The sequence below is a fragment of the Fusarium oxysporum genome, chromosome X (genome assembly GCF_013085055.1).
Source record: "Fusarium oxysporum Fo47 chromosome X, complete sequence".
In the NCBI taxonomy this organism is placed as follows: Eukaryota; Fungi; Ascomycota; class Sordariomycetes; order Hypocreales; family Nectriaceae; genus Fusarium; species Fusarium oxysporum.
This window is the reverse complement of record NC_072849.1, coordinates 386,484-407,591: the sequence shown is the minus strand read 5'-3', so window position 1 is coordinate 407,591 and position 21,108 is coordinate 386,484. Positions and strand designations below refer to the sequence as shown.

At 48.1% G+C, this 21,108-nt stretch overlaps 10 protein-coding genes and 1 non-coding gene across 11 annotated transcripts; 5 read left to right on the top strand and 6 right to left on the bottom strand.

Annotated features, from left to right (window-relative positions):
* Positions 1-33: 33 nt before the first annotated feature.
* On the bottom strand, positions 34-1,004 carry FOBCDRAFT_207051 (uncharacterized protein; the record flags this gene model as incomplete). Its single annotated transcript, XM_031190970.2, has 2 exons — positions 34-415; positions 463-1,004. 2 exons carry the CDS (start codon positions 1,002-1,004, stop codon positions 34-36), a joined length of 924 nt encoding a protein of 307 aa, XP_031032201.2.
* Positions 1,005-2,181: 1,177 nt separating this feature from the next.
* On the top strand, positions 2,182-3,697 carry FOBCDRAFT_323389 (Phophatidylserine decarboxylase-domain-containing protein; the record flags this gene model as incomplete). Its single annotated transcript, XM_031190969.3, has 1 exon — positions 2,182-3,697. The coding sequence occupies one exon, from the start codon at positions 2,182-2,184 to the stop codon at positions 3,529-3,531; it is 1,350 nt and encodes a 449-aa protein (XP_031032200.2). The 3' UTR covers positions 3,532-3,697.
* A 387-nt stretch (positions 3,698-4,084) lies between these two features.
* Positions 4,085-4,837, bottom strand: FOBCDRAFT_244074 (SGNH hydrolase-type esterase domain-containing protein; the record flags this gene model as incomplete). Its single annotated transcript, XM_031190968.2, has 1 exon — positions 4,085-4,837. One exon carries the CDS (start codon positions 4,835-4,837, stop codon positions 4,085-4,087), a length of 753 nt encoding a protein of 250 aa, XP_031032199.2.
* Positions 4,838-7,774: 2,937 nt separating this feature from the next.
* On the top strand, positions 7,775-9,387 carry FOBCDRAFT_207048 (major facilitator superfamily domain-containing protein; the record flags this gene model as incomplete). The annotated part of the gene is made up of 3 exons (XM_031190967.2): positions 7,775-7,994; positions 8,043-8,143; positions 8,194-9,387. The coding sequence occupies 3 exons, from the start codon at positions 7,775-7,777 to the stop codon at positions 9,385-9,387; spliced, it is 1,515 nt and encodes a 504-aa protein (XP_031032198.1).
* A 309-nt stretch (positions 9,388-9,696) lies between these two features.
* FOBCDRAFT_t232 lies at positions 9,697-9,779 on the top strand. Its single transcript has one exon. It is a non-coding gene; the product is annotated as a tRNA-Lys (tRNA).
* A 259-nt stretch (positions 9,780-10,038) lies between these two features.
* On the bottom strand, positions 10,039-10,509 carry FOBCDRAFT_323388 (uncharacterized protein). The gene is made up of 2 exons (XM_031190966.3): positions 10,391-10,509; positions 10,039-10,334 (listed from the first exon to the last, which is right to left on the bottom strand). Exons 1-2 carry the CDS (start codon positions 10,483-10,485, stop codon positions 10,088-10,090), a joined length of 342 nt encoding a protein of 113 aa, XP_031032197.2. The 5' UTR covers positions 10,486-10,509; the 3' UTR covers positions 10,039-10,087.
* Positions 10,510-11,084: 575 nt separating this feature from the next.
* On the bottom strand, positions 11,085-11,605 carry FOBCDRAFT_244072 (uncharacterized protein; the record flags this gene model as incomplete). The annotated part of the gene is made up of 2 exons (XM_031190965.2): positions 11,085-11,534; positions 11,597-11,605. 2 exons carry the CDS (start codon positions 11,603-11,605, stop codon positions 11,085-11,087), a joined length of 459 nt encoding a protein of 152 aa, XP_031032196.2.
* A 2,002-nt stretch (positions 11,606-13,607) lies between these two features.
* Positions 13,608-14,923, bottom strand: FOBCDRAFT_244071 (Alpha/Beta hydrolase protein; the record flags this gene model as incomplete). Its single annotated transcript, XM_059610582.1, has 5 exons — positions 13,608-13,825; positions 13,940-14,048; positions 14,105-14,239; positions 14,403-14,514; positions 14,607-14,923. The coding sequence occupies 5 exons, from the start codon at positions 14,921-14,923 to the stop codon at positions 13,608-13,610; spliced, it is 891 nt and encodes a 296-aa protein (XP_059465958.1).
* Positions 14,924-15,500: 577 nt separating this feature from the next.
* Positions 15,501-16,492, bottom strand: FOBCDRAFT_146524 (uncharacterized protein; the record flags this gene model as incomplete). Its single annotated transcript, XM_059608229.1, has 3 exons — positions 15,501-16,132; positions 16,328-16,341; positions 16,461-16,492. The coding sequence occupies 3 exons, from the start codon at positions 16,490-16,492 to the stop codon at positions 15,501-15,503; spliced, it is 678 nt and encodes a 225-aa protein (XP_059467901.1).
* A 1,323-nt stretch (positions 16,493-17,815) lies between these two features.
* FOBCDRAFT_232163 (pyridoxal phosphate-dependent transferase) lies at positions 17,816-19,389 on the top strand. The gene has a single exon (XM_031190963.3). It carries the CDS (start codon positions 17,843-17,845, stop codon positions 19,289-19,291), a length of 1,449 nt encoding a protein of 482 aa, XP_031032194.2. The 5' UTR covers positions 17,816-17,842; the 3' UTR covers positions 19,292-19,389.
* A 246-nt stretch (positions 19,390-19,635) lies between these two features.
* On the top strand, positions 19,636-20,936 carry FOBCDRAFT_232160 (thioredoxin-like protein). Its single transcript, XM_031190961.3, has 3 exons — positions 19,636-20,017; positions 20,075-20,568; positions 20,673-20,936. The coding sequence occupies exons 1-3, from the start codon at positions 19,911-19,913 to the stop codon at positions 20,684-20,686; spliced, it is 615 nt and encodes a 204-aa protein (XP_031032192.1). The 5' UTR covers positions 19,636-19,910; the 3' UTR covers positions 20,687-20,936.
* The last annotated feature ends 172 nt before the right edge of the window (positions 20,937-21,108 follow it).

The window sequence follows — 21,108 nt, the reverse complement described above, 5'->3', positions numbered from 1 at the left end:
GAACTAAATCATCTGCCGAAACCCCATTCCATCTCAAGGACTTTCACAGCCCTCATAGTAGTCATAAACAGAAACATCATCAATCTGAATCTTGACCGTTCCCGCTGACGGCTGGCTGCTGCAAAAGAACCCAATCGACAATCTCTGGTTATCGTTCTCGGCAGTAATGCGATACTCCTGCTCATAGTACTGACCCTGCACAATTTCCTGATCGCCATCGACAGAAAAGAACTGCGAGTTCGCACCCTCAGAGCCAGCGAATGTACCGATTCGACACTCCTCTGATTGGAGAGGTTGTCCTTCGATGAGGACCCAGTGATACTTGAAGATGTATTCATGGCCGGCGACGGTATTGGTAAGTTGTTGGAGGATGGCTGAGCTTCCTCCGATTGCGGCGTCGGGGTAAGAATATGCCCTGGGGATTTATTAGTAGTATGGTTTGTGAGGGGGGGCTGGACTGACATAGAGTGGGCTCCTGTTCTGGGGTTGTTGGTTGTCAGAGATGAGACGCCGAGCATGATCCACGGTTCGACAGTGGGCTGTCCATTGCCGTCTAGATCATCGAAAGAAGGGTTTTGGACGTAGTTGGTGTAGTCTCCTGTGAACTCGCACACTGGCGCAGCAGAGGTCGTCGCAGTTGCTGTCGTAGAGACATCGGAGGCCTCGGTGCTGGTAGAAACGAACTCGGTGGTAGTTGCGTCAAGGGTCGCGGTTTCGGTCGTTGAGGTGAACAAAGTGGAGTAATCGCCAGTAGTGCTTGAGGCCTCAGAAGAAACAGTCGTCGCCGAGCTTTCCACAGACGTGGCGGCCAACGAAGTGTCAATCGTTGCCGAGGTCTCAGTCGAGAGCGAGTTCGTAGCAGTCAGAGAAGCTTCGGTCGCAGCCGTACTGGAGGTTCCCAAGCTTGAGCTCGTGACACGAGTAATCGGCTTACAAGGCCCAGCGCTAACCTGGCCACAGAGGGCGAAAGCTGCAACGGCAGCGGAGTACTTGAGCAACATCATATTTACAAAGAATAAAGTAACGAACGGAAGGGCGTCGAAGCGCAAAATTGAGGAACGAGTGGATGGCGATTCGATTAAACATTCTAGGGACTCAGTTGTATTTACTACTCCTTCATAGAAGACTTTTTGTAATTTCCGACACTGCGCTATTGGCTTAGCAATTCGATAGTTCACGATCGCGCGAAGTGGTGTTTACAGCTTAGCCTGGTGGCTACAAGCTAATTTGTTAGCCTCAGCTTGACCGGATAAGATAAGATAAGATCGGCCAAGAAGTTCCTATTATCTACTTGGCCATCAACCCATTTAGAAGGATAGAGATACACGAGAATCTCAAATTTCTTCCTACTGAACATTTCCCTGTCCTGCGTATCATTCACATGCGCGATCTGAATCTTCAGCTTTGCGCCAAGTTCTAGAAACTCTTGGCCAATACAGCTAGACCTCCGAGAAGCTCTGGAATGTGACTATCTGCGTGCCGTGCCTAGGGTGGTTGAGAGTGATCACCGGCCGAGTCGGCCTCAATGCTATGCTGAACCAAGAACAGGCCACGAGCATGAGCAATTAAAAAAGCCCACGTTTTTGCCGATCCTCATTGTAAGATTCTGTGCTCTTATTCCCAGCTCGGTGTCATTTCGATACTTCATTCGCATCTCACAGTTTCACGCAGCTTCCCCTCCTCGTCCTCCATTCTTGCGACAGTATCACATACCACCTGTTGCTTCGTACAACACAAACGGAAACGGCAGTTACCCCGCGATATGTGATATCAGTCAAGGTCTCGACTCTTTCCTCCTCATGTCTCAGACAATGTGCAATATTCACATGTAAGCGCTGCAAACTCTACAGGAGTATTCAGATATGTGATGCAATTACCTGTGAGTGAGTGCATATATGACGGCAGTTGCTGCGCTTCTGAGCTTTTCGGGCAGGTATCTTGGAATTGTGGCGGGCTGAGCGATGTATGTCTCGGTCGTACTTGGATATCATTGGTGGTACAGGTTCCGTGTCACATCGGCTGGGACTGATCCGTGAGACTCCGCATCTCCTTTCTGCTTGGCTTTCTACTTGGATTTGAGATCTTTATGTATATAAACTCGACCGTATTGAGCAGGCCTTGCTCATTTACTCTTTCAAAAGACTCTCAGTCTCTTTCTTCGTATTAACTTCATTGTCCAACATGACCTCACTCCCTCTCACAGCCCATCGCCCCATCGGCAAATGGCTTCCCGAGCAACGCTCAGCGATCCAGGACTGGATCGCCTCCAAGCTCAAGCAAGCCAAAAAGAGGAACTATGCTTCTCTTGACCCCAACCCCAAGATCGATGCTTTTCAGAATCTCGTCAATGACACCCCCTACCTCAAGACTCTTGCCAACGACATGTTCACTCAATCTTCCAAGTACTATGACCCCACTGGTGAACCAGCCCTCAAGACCTTTGATGAATTCATCGCTGTCGTCAGGCTCATTATCCAATCTGCCCCTCCCTTCTTTGATAAGCAAGATCCTCCTACTGCCATGGGGATGATTGGGTTTCCTATTAATGCTGTGCTTGATTGGCCCATGGGAACTATTGCTGGCTATGAGTTCTGGCTTCTCCCCGAGGTCAACGCCTCGTTCAAGGGTGTTCTTGACACTTGGGGTTCGTTCTTGGAGTCTTCTGGCTCCCAGTCCGGTCTAGAGGGTTGGTTATCCAAGGATGCCCTCCATATGTTTGCCACTGTAGCCAACACTGGTGAACTTTGCGGCCCAACATTTGATGAGATCTTCATTTGCGATCCATCCGCAAAATACTATGGCTACAAGTCGTGGGACGATTTCTTCACGCGAGAGTTCAGAGAGGGCATGCGCCCGATCGTCTGTCCAGACGACGCCCCTCCAACCCCAGAATATCCTGATCCAACCCTCGTCATCACCAATGCATGCGAATCCGCTCCCCTCCAAGTCGCCGAGCACGTCAAGCTCCACGATCAATTCTGGCTCAAGTCCCAACCATACTCCCTCGATAGAATGCTCAACTCCAACCCCAACACCAGCAAACTCGTCGACGGCACCGTTTACCAAGCCTTCCTCAGTGCAAAGAGCTATCATCGCTGGCACGCGCCCGTCAGTGGTAAAGTCGTCGACATTGAGCTCGTTCCCGGGTCGTACTACAGTGAGAACTACTTTGAGGGCCTGGCGGGTAATCCAGATGATCCTGACCCCGCGGCGCCGAACTACTCGCAGCCTTATATCAGCGCAGTAGCTACACGGGGTATTATCTGGATTCAGGCTGATAACCCCAAGATTGGGCTCATGGCTATTGTGTTCATCGGCATGGCTGAAGTGTCAGGCTGTGAGTTTATTGTTGAGAAGGACGCTCATATTACAAAGGGACAGCAGATTGGCATGTTTCACTTTGGTGGAAGTTCGCACTGCATGATCTTCCAGCCGGGTGTTAAGCTGTTGTGGAAGCGTCCGCCTCCTTATGATATGGATACGGAGAATAACAGCCGCGTGAACAGTCTGCTGGCTGTTGTCGGTAACTAGAGGTATTTGGCAGTGGCTCTTGTTTATCTCGATAGGCCTATCTCGGGTGGAATCACAGAGGCTATGAACTTAGTTTCGCGTTCCTGAAAGTGAGACTCGCAGAGACGTTATCAATCATTGACTGGTGATGGTGGCGAGTTTTGGCAGACACAGCGTGGTTGGAGAGTGCACGGGAAGGAAATGAAGAAGGCCACGAAATTTCTAGTCTAGGACAGAAATACAAGACTGTAATGTGTCTGATACTTTGCCGACACTTCACCCTGATAGAGTGAGGGTCATATCCATGGCCATCTTTCCTTCAATGACCCAAACTTCCGCGGCCATGATACTCCCCATACAATATCGCGATCGGGACTAGTAAAGAATCCTACCTCAGGTTTAATCCCGCACTTGCTATAAACAGAGAGTTAGCCCAGTCATTACGGCGGGATGCTTTTTAAAGCGACTTGCTTCTATAAAGACATTGGCTCGCTTGCGTCAAATGCAAATGCATGGCAGTCCTCCGACCACCCAAGCTCTGTTTATCCTCCCCAAGTTGATACGAGCGTGCTGCTCAGCGGCTGTTCATGTCGTTGACCAGGATCTCGTTCCACTTGCGATACCCAAACTCGTTCAAGTGAACATTGTCCTCACTCATAATCCCCGCCTGGTCATCTCCAAAAGGGAGGAACTCGCACTCATTCTCATCAGCTATAGCCTTGAGCTTGTTATTGGCGTCCTCAATCACATCAAGACCCAGACCGCGCTGGATGAACAAAGCAGTGATGACGATGGTCATGTCAGGAAACTCAGTGCGCAGCTGCTTGATCAACGCACCGTAAGCATCCGCATCGCCCTTTAGAAGACCCTGCTTCTTGAGATTGTTGGATCCCATGTGGATGTACATAGTCTTGATATTTGGCTGATGCTGCTTGAGAAGGCGGACGAGACCTTGGTCCATGCGGTATTGAGCATTCAAGATCTTGTCACCCCCAACACCGAGGTTGAGGATACGCGAGTCTTTGTTGATGTTCAGGATTCGGCCCGTGGCCTTGAAGCGCTCTGCACCGATGGCGCCGAGGATAGCGGTGGTGTATTGGCCCGGGTTGTTCTTGCTCTGGGGAACGTGGGTGTTGTGATGGGTTTGGTGAGATCGAAGCTTGAATATCTCGTCGACGGATGGTTCGACGCTCACGAATTTACCGGTTGTTTTGAATCGCTCGAAGAGGCTGTCGCCGAGGACAGCGACGGTGTACTCACCCGGATTAGCCTTAATCTCGGGGACATGAGTCTTATGGTGAGTCTCGTGAGATCGTTGCTTGAACATCTTGGTCGATTTAGAGATTGTCGCGATGTATGTTCGTGGGGAAGAAGTGACGAACAAATGGTGGGCGAACACCTTTTGTGCCCCTGTCAGCGACAACTCACTCAGCGAAAACCCGTCAAATGAGGCTCTCAACGCGCGACAGTCAGCGCTGCCGAAGGAGTCATTCGGTAGAACTCAACTTACAATGCCAATAGGGAAAAGGGCCCTTGTCTCGGGAATAACGTGTGTGGATGCGCGTGCAGGGTTGAGAGTGGTTAGAGTTGGGAAGAGGAGAAAGCTAAAATGAGTCTAGCAGGGATAAATAGCAGGGGATGGCTACCTAACGTCCAATGGCCATTCACCTGTTGCCCCGCCACGCACTGCGACTTTCACAAGCAGCCACTTAGTTATGCAAACTGTTTGTGCACTGGCATAAAGCGCTTGCTACCCTGGGACGTGACGCAGCTGAATTTGCCTGGCTGCAATCAAGTACAATCATCTCCCATTCACGGTATATCGGAGCATGATGGGAAACACCTTTTGCAGTCGTTTTGTTATTTGTTGAAAAGCAGATTTGTTGACTGCATCAGCTATTGTTCACAACCATATTCGAATAACATTTTTGTTCTTTGCCCCATCGCAAAACTGGGTGCAGTTGAAAGGCAAGCGTGTCTGAACAAATGACAGCAACACTGCCCATTCTTACGCTTGTCACCAATTTGCTATGCCTTAAATGTCTGGTCCGTCAAACGTCTTCCGAAACCATCAACAAAATGTTTGCTTTCTGATCTGTTGCTCTTCTGGTCTTGCAAAACGATGTACTTGCCTGGAGTCACGCTTTAGGCGAGAGTTCAATATTCAGAAACACTTATCAAACATCTTTTCATGGTCTTGATACTGTTTTTAAGCCAGATACAACACAAGAGGTCAACTTGCTCTATTGCATGGCCCCTTTGCTACGCAGTATCATGCCACACAATCAGGATAAGCGATTCCTTTGTTAATCTGTCTGTTGAGTTACAAAAGCAACCAGGAAAACACCAAAGTCGGGGTCATATGACAGGATACTGTTTTTTGGCAGCCACAAGACCCTCTTGCGACCACAGTCGGATTTACACCATGAAACATCTGCAGATCAATCTTGACATCCCCAGCACAGCAAGCACAACAAACCTGTCGCCTGTCAAGCCTCTTCGGTAGAAAACCGAGGTGTGCCTGCCAGGCGTGTTTTGCATTTGAACTAGATTGGCCAAGACGGACATACATATCCTGATGCGTCGGAGATGGATCTCGAAGGCACCTTCTTGGCCTTAGATGACCCCTTGGTTTACATGATGGTGGTATTCTCCAAATGATCTGCAAGACACTAGAAATTTCTGTTTGTCAGTGAAAGGGCTTCCCCTCACGGCAGAGGACACGGGTAGTAAACGCGGCGGTAAAATTACAAGCGTGATTCAATATCATGCAAAAGCCACATGGCAACCTAGACCTTCAGCATATGCAGAGTGTACCTCAAATCTCAGCTCAGAGAATTAGCTAATAGCATTAATTCTCTCAAAGTCTAGATATTCCCCAGACTTTTCTTTCCTTCCCCGCGATGGTTCGACACGCCAAGCAATCCCCACGATTCCCGGCCTACCGGACGCCGAGAAAAGAGAAAGACACAAAAGCCCTCAACAACCAAGCAAAAGGAACAAGGAAATACCATGACGAGTACCCAAGAGATCGCTCCACCAGAAGAGAAAAACTCGTTCGACTTGACCGCGTGTAACTGGCGCTTGGCATACTTGGCAGTCTTGGCTGGCGCGTCGCAACGGCCGCATTCTCCAACTCGTCTCCATTTTCTCGTTTATGGGGTTCCCCGTGGGGTCGGTGAGAGCCTTTCTCTGTTTTTAAGAGATTCAGATGCAGATGTCAGAAGAAAAAGTCGAATGTTGTGATCTGAGATGATCTGATGTGCCCCATCTGTGCTTTTTTACCCCAGACTTGGCTAAATTTGACACTGTTGGCCCTGTAAAGAGTGAAGAAGAAAAATGACAGCACATTGGAATGAAGCGAGGAGATGGACTCTTACCTACCCCGATGATTCAACAAATTGGCCTCAATCCTATTGGCCATCCTTATTTTAAGCATGAATAAGTTGGGGCACAGAAAGGCGGAGTAAAGAGGAGACCGCTCGTCTCGTCAAAGTTTGGGGGTCAGCATAGTTTCTCATCTCGCCTAAAACTGCACATCTCTCTTCTCACCCCAAATTTGCATTCGGAGAGCCAAGACAAGGCCAAGATAAAACCCCATCTGCACCAGCTTGCCATCGATGTGGTAATTCTTCCGCTCGTCCGCCACGTGTCGGCTATGTCAAACGCTGCAGCCTCAAATGATAGCCGCCCCTTGAAAAATCACCGACTACACCTTCAGCTTCAATATGGTGATATTGGCGGTATTTTGAGCTTATGACCCCAGAAAAAGACGCACTTCCAGAACGCGGAGCCGTTGTCACAGCCTTGGCATGTGGGGAGGACAGCAAAATCCGGGGACCATGAGAAGATATCTGCATCTCGTCAACGCAGATATGGGCCGAGATTGTGAAGGAGATATGACGGGCCTTGGCTGTAACCTCGTGTGGATATTGTCCGAGGCTCCCACACGAATGAGAGTGATTGGATAAGGCGTTACAGCTGCCAAGACAAGCCTCGCGTGGCAATGGTTGAGCTTGCATATGCTTGGCGTTGGATAACAGAATCTGCGATATGGAGAATCTACCTTGGGGTTTGTGGGGAGTTCCAGATATTTTGAGTCTTTTTGCCCACGGGGTAAGAAATATCTTGGCTTTGGTATAAAACTGGTCCCTCGTCCACCTTTATTTCTCTTCCGTCGATCATCCAGTATCGTCTTCTCAGGGTTGAAACTACTCCCCTTTCTTCTTTGGCATTCTCTTCAAACATCAACTTGGCAGCCAAGATGACAGCTCATGACAATGTCTCCGCTCATCAAGAGCCCACGCGTCCCAACTCGTCTTCTGGCTCTGACATGAAGGCTGAGGCGAGAGGCATTGAGGAGGCGCGTGGTGAGAACTATGAGTATGTTGATAAGCAGACTGAGAGGGCTATCCTCAGAAAGCTTGACTATCGCATCATTCCTATGGTTATGTGGGTTTATCTGATGAACATGATGGATCGAGGTATGCCACTCAACTCTGCTCACAAGTGAGGTGTCTAACATATTATAGTCAACATTGGCAATGCTCGTCTGTTTCGCATGGAAGAAGATTTGGGCCTGACTGGCAATGAGTTCCAACTCTCTGTCTCCGTACTCTTTGTCACCTACTGTGTAAGCTTTACCAATCACCCACCAGCCCAACAAAGCTAACATATTTCCAGCTCTTCGAGTCCCCCTCCAACCTCATCATCAAGAAGCTCAAGCCTGCCTACTATCTCGCCGGCCTCACCATCGCATGGGGTATCGTCGCCACCTGCAGCGCCTGGGTGAACAACCTAGGAGCCCTCATCGCATGCCGCCTCCTCCTTGGTCTCTGCGAGGCCGGTTTCTTCCCCGGTGTCGTACTCTACCTCTCCATGTACTACGGCCGCAAGAGTCTCGCTCTTCGTATCGCATACTTCTTCTCCACAGCTGCCATCTCTGGTGTCGCCGGTGGTCTTGTCGCCTACGGCATCAGCTTTATGGATGGTGCCATGGGCTGGAGTGCTTGGCGATGGATCATCCTTATCAATGGTGCACCTACCATCGCTACCGGCGTTGTTATTCCCTTCGTTCTGCCTAACAGCCCTGAGACTGCCAAGTTTCTTACTGAGGAGGATAAGATCAATCTGCAGAAGATTCATGATGAGCAAGTCGGCCGAGCGAAAAACAACCGGGAGCTTCTCAAGGAAGATGTTCTTGACGGCGTCAAGGACTGGACCACTTGGGCCTACTGCTTCGCTCTCTTCCCTACCCTGGCTATGCTTTACTCTTTTGTCGTCTTCCTGCCTACCATTGTCAAGGCTATGGGTACCTGGTCCTCCGCCGAGGTCCAAGCCATGACTGTTCCTGTCTACGCCATTGGAGCCATCACCTATCTCATCGGCGCCCGTCTCAGTGATATCACCCAAAAGCGAGGCTTCTTTGTCATGGGAGGCATCGGATCCGCTATCATCGGCTATGGTATGCTCATCGCTGGCAAGGGCGCCGCTGTCTCATATGCAGGCTGCTGCTTCGTCTCCATCGGCATCTTCCTCTCATCCGGTATCTCCTTCGCCTGGGTACCCGCCAACAACCCCCGCTACGGAAAGCGAGCTTTCTCAACGGGTATGCATCTGACCATCGGTAACGCTTCTGGTGTCGCATCTCCCTTCCTCTTCTCCAGCCAGTATGCTCCTCACTACCGCCCTGGCTACGGTGCCAGCATGGGAATGCTTGTTGTGTCGTTGATCCTCAACATCATCCTCCATCTGCACTTTAAGCGACAGAATAAGCTCCGTGATGAGGGTAAGCAGGATTACTTGCTTGAGGGTAAGACTGAGGAGGAGATTGAGTCTATGGGCGAGAGAAGCCCGAGGTTCCGCTTTACTGTTTGAGTTTTGCAGCTGTGGTTGAGTTTATTGCAATTTATGATGGGCATTGATGAATTTAGAAGCGAGTTGGAGTATTTTACCATGAATATTAGGATGCTGATTTACCTTGCCTTTTTGTCTCTGGTGCAGTAACGTGTAATTTATTGCCAACTACGTCATGTCCAGTGACGCGCCTACAGAGTCAGCATGAGATTGATAATACTACACACATCAAGTCCTCGGTGATAGAGCGTAGATCCATCGCTTCCAACCAGATCTGTCAGCCAACATGGTGACGAGTCGGAGCAGCTTCTTTCAACAATTAAGAGCCACGCCCGGTTAGCTCAATCGGTAGAGCGTGAGACTCTTACGAGTACGCGATCTCAAGGTTGCGGGTTCGACCCCCGCATCGGGCTGTTCCTATATTCGATTGCGAGCGTCAGCGAGGCTTTCTCTTTTTGCCATTTGAAGTAGTAAATCTATCTTCCGCCCGTCACTCTATCAATTACCAGTTGGATGACAATTTTTTCTCTGCGCTGGCACTGTTGCTCTATAGGCTTTTTGGCTAATGGGTTAGGTAGCTTAGTTACTTATTTACTAATTTAGTTATGACATAAAGGTCATGAGCGACTCACAGCAGATCTAAATATACTTAGTTAAAATCGAATTGAGCATCTGTTGGCTATATTAATTGCTATTGGTCTGAAGTGAACTCTAATAATGCTCAAGGCTGTTTGCTGTGAGCCAAGTTATGTAAGTCTCCTTCTTCTCCAACCTTGAAGCCCTTCTCGTCAACCTCCAACGCGTTGCGTTGTGCTGACAACTTTCCACCAACACGACCTCCAGTAGGTTGATTCACAATATCAGCAACACGGCTGGAGAGTTCTCCAGACTTGGTTGCATCAATGCTGGCTCCGAGATTGGCATCGACAACTCGGCCACCAGTGTTTTTTGTCTCATCAATGATATTCCTAAAAAGCAATTAGTTGTTTTGCAAGTAGATGATAGACCACTGAGGTTATCTTACTGGGCCTGCCCATGTTGGTTCGAGTCAAAGGGTGTCTGTTGCAACTCTCGAGAGTGACCGCCGGGGGCAGGATCATTAGGTGCACTTCCTGACATGGTGACTTGTGATTTGGATTTATCGTGTGGAATGGAGTAATTGAACGAGGAGAGTTTCTCGAATAAGTAATGAACATGATGTGTCGCTTTGTCACCACATATTAACATCAATAATACGTCATTGATCAACATCTGAAGTCATCTGAGGATGACATAAACAGCCGAAAGTTAATTCCACTATCTATTATTTATTACAAGCCCATTTCCATATAAATTGTCTTTCTAATTAAAAAGACTTTAAATTATTATATTAACTTGTTGTAAATTCTTTCTCCCAATGAGTTTGACATTGGCGGTATTGTTGACCTTTCCTGTTTCCCATTAATACCTAAATAGATAACCCCATTACTTGTGTCTCAGCAATTCGGGAGCGGCGAAAAGTAACTATACTCAAGAATAATAAGCATTTGGGGGGTGGTAAATATCCCGAGTAATGCAGAGATCGAGAAAGCCCTGAGCCTCAACACTGTTACACCGTCACGCATGGATGCAAATCAAAGATAAATCGCATTGTTCTCAAAATACACTTTAATAGCTTCTTCAGGTAAAGTGTTTTCAACTACTTTGTCTCGATATTCTCCGAATAAACCAGCCCAGCATTAGTCACACATGGGCACATCAACGTAGTGCCTCAGACCACCAATATTGCCAAAAGCAATACCGTTATTGCAAGTGGCACTGCAAGGGTTATCCTCCGCAAGCTCCTCAAGAACCTCTCCATCAAACTCCTCCCCATTGATGCTCAACTTGGCACCGCAGTCATTGAAGTCCGCATCATCGCCAATAGGTTCTCCAGCATTGAAGATGGTGGCCGTGCTGCCGCACATGTCGAACTGCGGGGCGCGATTGGAAATTGAGCACCAGTTCTCATTGAGAGTATCGGTTAACATGGCTGATCGACTTTCGTCACATGGCGATCCAGCGGCGAAGGCGACGTAGTAGACGTCAGGGGGGGCGTCACCGAGACCAGCTACAGCAAATACACCGAGACAGACATTGCCGGCTGCAGCAAGAGCTGGAAGGGCGAGGAGGGTCAAGGTGGTACGGAGCTGACAACGTTAGTTTTACTTTTCCTTACTCTTGGCTACCTGAGGGTTGTTCCAGGACTCACCGACAACATCGTGACTGTTAGAAGGATGAAAGATGGTTTAGTTGTTCTTGTTTCTTTGGTGTCAGAGTGTGCCTTGGAATATCTGTTAGCCAGACAAGAGCAGCGGGGAGTCAACGCATATTTATAGGCCTAACGATACCAATTACCGGATTCTTGAGTAACAAGAGGAACAGTATGATCAACCTGCCTCAGCCCAGATTCGGCTCAGAACAGACTAAAACGCATGATGAATCCTTTCACAAGTGCCATGACACATAATTTGCCTTGAAGTAGCTCAAAAAGACCAATCTTCTATAGTAAGCAGACTGCAACTAAGTACAAGGTTAGAACTGCGCGGCTACAAATGGAGAGATCTACGCGGAGCTGAATACCCGCATTCGACATCGAGATCCTTGGCAGTCTTACGGCCCGCTTCCCACCAACGACCTTGAGTCCCTATTGGCCGCCAGTCCAAGTGCAGTGAAGCGTCTGATCTCGATATCCGGCAAGCAACTGCACGTTCGGAGAATTGCTTCGTTCCTTCACTTGCTTAGTACAGACTTCCAATGCCAAGAGACGATAAGGTGCCGGCTGCCTGTCAGCAATCCTTCGTTGTAACATCACCAAAGGTTCCTTAGGATGGAGTGAATATGGCTCATGCAAAGTGATTGATGTGATACGGCTTATTACGGGCAACGACTTTTCTTCTAAAGTCCATGAGCTTATACTTGCATACAGCGCATACACATGACTGTATCTCATGGAATATTTCCTTGTTTGGAGTTAATTAATTGGAGTGCATTCTTTGTAGTTCTCTGTGATGCTCCAGCCAGCGAAGTGAAGTTGAGTCTCCACGAGCAACAGACGAATTAAAGTCCTTTCTACAGCAGTGTGGCAACAGATGGATCATGTCCATTGCTTGAAATAACATTGCCCGGAAGGCTTAGCGCCGCAGACGCAAGGTTGGCTAAGCTTATGCTCGTTAGACTTAAGGGCTGGTCCGAGGGTCCGAGGGTAGGTCGAGGGCATAGCGGCATAAAAAGAGCTTGTTCCTCAGAACATTTACTTGGCAAGGCGGCATTTCAACGAACAAGCCTGGTACGTTATGACGTAGTCTAAAATCCTTTATTACAATTATATCCTGTTCCATTTTGTACTGAGGAGTATTGCGGTTAAGGTTTTCCGGCTCCGGGGACTATCTGTGTTTCGATACAGCTAATATTTCTCTGACGATAATAGAAAGCTACGTCAACCGCTCTTGTTCATCGCAACGGCTATTATAATTACTTTCACTTAAATAGGCCAACAGTTTATTCTCGCAAATCAAGCATAGATAATTAAATTGGATATAAACGTGCCATTTAAACTTTAACTTAAGATCTCAGACTTATTATACACTTCATTGAGTATAGACGTCACGGGACTGGGGCAGCCTCAGCAGAGTCAGCACTAACTGAAAACACAGAGCGTGGGGGTTCCAAAGAAAGCATTGAGCACCAAGTTCCCCATTTATATTTCCTTCCCTGTCAATAGGGCCATATACGGATGGCGGGGATCAACAGGATTTAGCACGACTCTGCCTTTCGGACATCTCCCCGTCGATCTATGGATCCTCGGATCCTGCCGTACCAGCTCGGTCAGAGACGTTTCTGATTCGGTAGACACCTGTTCGCTTCCGAGGTTTTCACTCGGAGATCATGGGGGTATGAACATGCGAGTTGCTACACATTTCTAGAATCGTGGGCTGCTTCACGACGCTGTACCCGGTCCACGTCGAAATCAGCATCACAGACCTCGACAACATGCTAAAAAAAAAAAAAAAAAAAGACTTCAGAAGCTATCTGTAGATTTGACCGAAGCGGCTGGGACTACTTTAATTCGAGCTTCTCCAGTCCCGAGGCGCAAGTGGCACATAGATTAGATATAACACTAAGCTACTATAGAATCGTCCCTTCTTTAAAGCGTTATCGGATTGCAAGGGATGTTAAAGTCTGTCAGTTTCAGAATCCCTTGCAATGTTTGGTCAATCGACTTAATCGGTTTCCAACCTTGCTACAAACTTATCCAGAATTTCATTCACTTCATCTGGCTTCTCTAACTGCAGCCAATGTCCACCAGCAACTTGCTCAACTATGAGATCGAGCACGAAAGGGAGCATCTGCTCTGGGATATTCATTGTGGCAGTAATGACGTTCGTAGACGCGATTAATAGGGTTGGGTGCGTTAGGACGTGGGCAGCCGTTGTGATTTCTGATTCGGTGTTAGTAAAATATGGAAGCGGAGGTGCCAGAGAGCGATCTCTAGGTCCTGGGGGCTGCAGAGGAGAGGAAGAGATACAGGGCATGGAGGGGGGGGGTTGTATACTTCGTTCATCTTCTTCGTTAATGTTACGCAGAGAAGCCCTATACCAGTTTATCGCAGGGCCATAGCCACCTTTCTCCTTGGAGAAAGCGTGTTCATAATGTTTGCGATCCTATTCCATGTACCTTAATTGGATGTAACATCATGCATCACGGATCGAATTTCTACCTCTGATGTCAAATGGGCTGGCAACTTGGTAGTCTTGCCCTCGGTCAACCAAGAGCGTAAACCGCCCAGAGCGCCCTTGTATTTCTTGTTGATCTCTTCGTCGGTAGTAAAGTAGAGGGACTCTACCGATTCGGACTATAGTGTTACCAATAGTTTAGTAAGTCAAAATCTACCGGGTTTGGAAGGAACTTGCATGTTCATCTAGGAGCCTAGAAGCATCCTCGTCATCAAAGAAAAGGAAGTACCCAAGGATCGAAAACCCAAGTTTTTCTTCCACCGATCTATTGATATGTTGTACCGCCGCGGTAGTGAGGCTACGGCCAGGGGCCATGTATCCGTGGTCGATGTACGCATAGGCCGAAAAGCGCTCAGGATGATAATTTGCTAGTCGTGACAAAAGGAAGCACCCCCTGAAGGATGAAGCATTAGCATCCTTACAGTTCTCTGTCCATTTAGAACGGCTTGGATGTGACAACCAGAAAGGCGAATGAGCTTAACATACCAGTCATGTGCCACGCCCACCATCATTCCAACGCCCTCTGACATCAAGATTTCAACAATATCCCTTGCCATATCCTCACCCTTGTACATCTCTAACCCAGTCGGTCTTGACGTCTCCCCGAAGCCAAGTAAGTCTGGTGCTATGATGCCATAGCCTTTTGCCTTGAAGAAGGAAATCTGATGGCGCCAGTGATGCGAGGTAGAGGGGAAGCCATGTAGGAAGAGAAAGTATTGAGTGTTTGGGAGCTGGGGCGGGATATGAATGTAAGAATAGGTGAGTGCGCGCGTTGTAGTATAGGTTGAGCACGAGAAGGCCATAGTTGATTCTAGTTATTGGGCAGGATGTAAATTGTTGTGCGATGAGTCTCTAGTGATGGTGAAGGGGAAACTGCCTGGCTCATCTATGTACGGTCTGAGGTAAAGAATTAAGGAATCTGGAACATTGAGAATAAGATGCCTTACTACGTCTGTATTTATATCCCAACCCTATCTCGCAAAAGACCGAAAAGCTCGGCATTTACAGATACAAGATTTATTTGACTGCAGACAGAGGATTTTACCTACCTAGCCCATAGTTGTTAGCGCTAGCGTAGCAGGAAGAATACGAGAATATGACACTTTTTACCGATTAAGGTTAGTATTACGATTTTTCTTTCTGGCTTGGGGTTTCGTCATCGAATCAAAACACAAAAGATACGCTTTGAAGACTGCGATTGGTTGTAGTATTCCACATTCGTTTATACGCCCTCTCCCAACGGTTGTACGCTAGACCTAAGCTAGTAAGGAATTCCTGACCAGTGTATATCTTGGTGTATTTTATTGCATTGTGTGAAGCCCATTGAGTACAGGTCGACTTGAACCAATATCCTATTAATCACTATTTTATTAAAAGCATCTATTTATCAACTGTTATTGTTCGAGCAAAATGCCGCAAAGACATAATTTGTGTAGTGACCTGATACATAGCACGAGCAAGTAGATGATACCTAGTAGATGAACTGCCAACCTCGCAATTCGATCCAGCCCGACTCAAAAGTGCGAGCGTCATATCGTGCCTCGTGAGGAGGTCCTCAAGCATGGAACACCCAGCCTGAATATGCATCTCGACCCGACTATCGATATCTAGAAGAAATTCGATGTAGCTGAAGAGAAAGCTCGCCAAGACGGCAAGCTCTACACTTTGGGGAGATCCATCAAACCGACCTTGGAGATCCTGGATGGCCATACTATAATGCCGTATTGAAAAGACGGTCGCTGGGGTGTTTTGCCATACGCTAGGATGGTAACGGCTGCTAGCCAAGGCCCCAATTGCTAGGGCAGCATGATGCAATGCTGGTTCAGCGAGAGTGCCCTGGACAATGATGTTTTCCCACTCGGTGACCTCAAAAAATAAAGAAAATTCCCCAACACACACGACCCGAAAGTACTCCATGTGCTGATACTCGCCGGCCAGTAAAGGCCTGGCAGCAGGGTATCGCAGACTACAAATGAGAGGAGTCGCCGTGTACCGTGGTGCCCCGGGGGGAGCTGACGAGGCGAAGTCACATTTCCATCCCGCCCCGATACAAGGTGAGCAAGCTGGTCTGGCCTCGTCGCACTTCTTATGCCTGCTTCTACTGCTGGATTAACAAGATGATCCTATGGGGTACGGGAGGAGCCTCCTTACTTGCATGTCAAACATCCCGTGGTGACTTTCTTAGTACCCCGAGCACCATGACGTACTTTTCTTATCATTACTGGTTTGTTATTATCGTCACTTAGATTATGACGTTGAGTTGTTCTTCATATCTGCTAAAGTGAAGGATCGGGATGTGAGATTAGCGAGAGAATTAATTAAATAACGCATAACCCTTACAGAGAATCATAAGGCCCAAGGCTAAGAGTCATCATTATCCAATTATAGCAGCTGAAGCGTAAGCTGGTGCACGCTAATTTCTGCATTTTAGGGAAAGCGATGAGATTATCCGGATATAACCACATGAGTTTACTGCACACAGCTCGATCGGGGATATATTACCATCTTGGTCCTGTCGCGTCGCATAAAAAGACCAATCCGATTGAGTCGTTGTGGTAGAGGCAGTAGGCGAAATAAATAGTAATCCCGCTCCAGATACGTTGGGCCATTTTCCCGAATTCGGTTTACCACGCTTATATAAAGTGCTGAGGTGGCATCTAGGCTTAAAACTCTCTGTTTCATAATGTTATGGCTGGCTGTGACCCAATAAGATATTCTTGATTTAGAAGCTATTGTTGAGGATATTCGGGGTCTATTATTATACTATACAGGCTATATCATTGCTCAGCTAAGGTCTTTATCATTCGCAGATATGTTATTTTCGTAGTATACTCTAGTTATTTCGCACTCTTTTCCTGCCTGCAAGAACACCCTAACCTATACAGCCATTCAGATATCCAAGGGAAGATAAAATAACCTTTTAAAGCCATTATAACTATAATAAGGAGTGTTTCGTGCCGTGTGTGACTGTTGTTCTAAAAATTCGTTTTTGAATAAGGCGAGAGAGAAGGGGAGGCTGCAGCCCGATCGATACCTGAGAACCATCTGGCCAACCAGAATTAACTGCTGAACCAACACTTGAGGAGGGCTCGAGACGGGCGCATCTTCAATAAAAAACTACAGTATTCCGGCTTGTTATCTTCCCGCTGTCAAGGTCGCCTAAGCCTTTGGCAGGGCGTCGTTTGTGCGCATTGCCAAACTGGTGAGATCACTTAGGGACCCCACCATTTGCCTCAAGATTATCGCCGTGGCCGCGACGCATGTATAACCAGGGGGGAAAACGGCTACAACGTGTCATTCTCGCTAACATTGCTTCTTGACTCTCAAAATTCCCACAATTGACATTCATAACCCATTCCAGCTTAAAAATCGCTTCATCAGCAGATCTTGGATATCCGAACCTCTCCAAAAATTACCCAAAACAGCAAAACAGGTCTTGTCAGATAATCCAACGTCGCTAGTTTCAAGTTTCACAGCCTATGGCAGCTAAGCATTTGCGAAATGCTGACAGGATCTACAAAATTATCGAAAGGCGTACAATTGACATGCCAAGGTGAACGAATAGCCCCACTGATCTGGACATAGAGGGCGCGAGGGTAACATTGGTCGATGGAGATATATGCGAATACAAAATGGAGACATCAAAGCATATAGATATTTAAGACGGCCTTGACGACATCAAGAATGGAGAACACAAATAGACAATTTCGCATTATTTCAACATGGGTTCTCTTTATCACAACGACGAGCTTGAAGCAGTATGCTCAGCTCTCCAATCCATAACCCAACGCTTAGCATCAACAACTCAAGATGTTCAAAATGACCCCATCATCAAAGTCGCACAACCCTCAGACGTTCCCTACCTCCAAAAGATAGGAACACCAGGTCAAGCGCACTCAATCGACCAAGTCCTCCAAGAAGCCTTCACTGCATTCGACCATCGCATGCGCGTCAACCATCCTCGCTTCATGGGCTTCATCCCCTCTCCTACATCGCCCGTCGCTTGGCTAGGCGACATAGTAGCCAGTGCGTTCAATGCACTCGGTGCTTCGAAGCTTCAAGCCTCAGGACCTGTTGTTATTGAGAAGACGTTGATTGAGTGGTTGGCAGGGAGGGTTGGGTTTCCCGCGAGTGCAGGCGGGATTTGTGTCTCGGGTGGTTCAATGGCGAATTTGATGGGGATTGTGCTTGCGAGAGATCGCTTTGTACCACATGGTGAAACGGGGAAGGCGGTTGCGTATCTCTCGGACCAGACGCACTACTCTGTTGCGAAAGCTATGAGAATGCTTGGCTTCGATAAAGAGCAGATCCGACGATTGCCTGCGGATGAGGACTTTAGGCTTGACCCGGCTCTTCTGGCTCAGACGATTCAGGAGGATCGCAAAGCAGGTCTAATACCATTTTTGGTGGTTGGGACTTGTGGAACGACAAACACGGGCGCCATTGATCCTCTACCCAAAATCGCAGAGATTTGTAAAAGGGAACAGATCTGGCTGCACGTCGATGGCGCTTACGGCGCTTCAGCAACTCTATCCGCGACACGCCACGAGACAGTCGATGGACTCAAGTATGCCGACAGCATGTCGTGGGATGCTCACAAATGGCTCTTCCAAACCTACAGCTGCGGTCTTCTCTTGGTGAAGGACAAAGCGAACTTGGTGAGAAGCTTTGCGAATGAAGGAGATTATCTCCGCGATGGTGTGGCGATTGAAGATGAGGATATTCCAAACTTTTGGAACTACAGCATGGAGCTCACGAGGCCTGCATCGCGGGCTATGAAGTTGTGGTTTACCTTGAGGGTCATTGGTGTTGAGAGGATTGGGGAGATGATTGATCATGGATTTGATCTTGCTGAGCGGGCGGAAGAGGAGTTGAGAAAACTACCTGACTGGGAGATTGTCAGCTCTGCTAGCTTGGGCGTTATAACATTCCGTTATGCGCCAGAGGGCTTGGCGGAAGATGAGCTCGAGACTATCAACACTGGTATTTCAAAGAGTCTCATCTCAAGTAACAAAGCTGGTATCCTAACCACCAAGGTTCGAGGGAAAGTAGCCTTGAGGGTTTGTGCACTGAGTCCGCAATTAGCACTCGACGACATGTCAGACATAATCCACGAAGCAAATCTCCTCGCCACAAAGAGCACAAAGAACGGAAACGGGTTAAAACACTAGATTTTTTCTTATCAGATTATTAATAAAACAATCAAGATCAACATCAGATTCCAAATGGCAGCGATATCGCAACTAATAAGATGTGTGCGAGTAGGTCTGATAAGATGGGTGTAGGGTGAGCTCGGTTTTCCGAACCGAGCTACTCCGAAGCCGGTCCGGATATAAATGGATACGATTGATAAGCGTTGATTGGCGCTGCGAGTTTGGAATCAAATTGCATCGTCTCCGCAGGTACCGCACGTGTTTTTTTCTTTTCTGGAACGCGTTTTTCGGCATTCACACCGTCTAGAGATAAGTCAGTCCACATTTGCGTCACCGCCATCGAAAATGCCACCAAGAATTTCGTGAGTCAATAGCACTAATTACATAAAGTTACTTTACTTGCTCAGCCCGTGAACCGGTATGTTACCACGGTATCAGCTAATATGGCGCTAAAATTTGATGATTTCCACCTTGTTCTATGACCGGGCCCCTGATAACGCGGGCTCCACAGTGATTGCTTTTTCCTGAGACGTTTCTTAGTCGCGTTCCGTCGAAGCTTCTCGCTTTTAAACCTTTTCTCCTCCCCTTCTTTTTGACCTTCTAGGCTCTTCAATCGATACCACGAAACACCATCATCATGTCTTCAGCCTTTGTTCAGCGCCCTGCTCCCGACTTCTCGGCTACTACCCTCTTCCCTGGAGGCGAGTTCAGAGACATCAAGCTCTCTGACTTCAAGGGACAATGGTACGATTCACGCTCCCCCTGAGAACCTGGATGGTTAAACTGATTCAATTCCTGTAGGGTCGTTCTTCTCTTCTACCCCATGGACTTCACCTTTGTCTGCCCTACCGAGATCATCCAGTACAACAACGCCCTCGACCGCTTCCGCGAGATCAACACCACCGTCCTCGGCGTTTCCACCGACTCCCACTTCACCCACCTTGCGTGGGTTGAGAAGCCCCGCAAGCAGGGCGGTCTGGGCCCCGACCTGGAGCTCCCTCTCGTCGCCGACAAGTCCACCAAGATCTCGCGCAGCTACGGCGTCCTCATCGAGGACGAGGGCATCGCGCTCCGCGGCCTCTTCATCATCGACCCCAAGGGTGTTCTCCGCCAGATCACCGTCAACGACCTCCCCGTCGGCCGCGACGTCGAGGAGACGATCCGCCTCGTCAAGGCCTTCCAGTTCACCGACGAGTACGGCGAGGTGTGCCCTGCCGGATGGCAGGAGGGTGGAAAGACCATGAAGGCTGATCCCAAGGGAAGCCTGGAGTACTTTTCGGAGCAGGGAGAGAATGGTGAGTCCCGGAAGCGACCCAGGACTGAATAAAAAAGGGCCTGGACACCATTCGTGGACAGCGCAAAATGAACATTTGTTTGACTAAGATTTGTAATATTACAGGAGCTAAGGCATAGATGTTAGATTCCAATGAGACTCGAATTCCAATCAACACCCGCCAGTAAAGAAAAGAAGAGAAAGACCGCGCTGCTACCGGTAGCATATGACGAACGATCCAACGCAAAAATAACGAAACGATCTTTATGTTTATGGAGGGCGATGCACTTGTGTTGAACGAGTGCGACCGGTCGTCTTTGACGAGATACGATTAGAAAGTAGACTTAGACTTAGACTATAGACATTCCTTGAACAATGTGTATTGATTGACGATGTTTCTCACCGATTTGACCGTGATCTAATGTCTTGCACGGCATTGAGCGTTGCACCGTTAGGGAATCGTCCTCCCACTGTGAATGCCTGAAACGCGTCGCACTCAACAAACTCAAAATCATCACCCCGGTTACCGCATTTCCGTCGCAATACCCGGACTGCGCCAGGG

What these genes read in the sequence shown, in the direction of transcription:
- FOBCDRAFT_323388 (XM_031190966.3), bottom strand. Translation starts at nt 10,485, where the DNA reads ATGTCAGGAAGTGCACCTAATGATCCTGCCCCCGGCGGTCACTCTCGA. An exon ending in AACCAACATGGGCAGGCCCA is followed by an intron (nt 10,335 to 10,390) that starts GTAAGATAACCT and finishes ATTGCTTTTTAG; the next exon opens with GAATATCATTGATGAGACAA.
- FOBCDRAFT_232160 (XM_031190961.3), top strand. Translation starts at nt 19,911, where the DNA reads ATGTCTTCAGCCTTTGTTCAGCGCCCTGCTCCCGACTTCTCGGCTACT. An exon ending in TCTGACTTCAAGGGACAATG is followed by an intron (nt 20,018 to 20,074) that starts GTACGATTCACG and finishes CAATTCCTGTAG; the next exon opens with GGTCGTTCTTCTCTTCTACC.
- FOBCDRAFT_232163 (XM_031190963.3), top strand. Translation starts at nt 17,843, where the DNA reads ATGGGTTCTCTTTATCACAACGACGAGCTTGAAGCAGTATGCTCAGCT.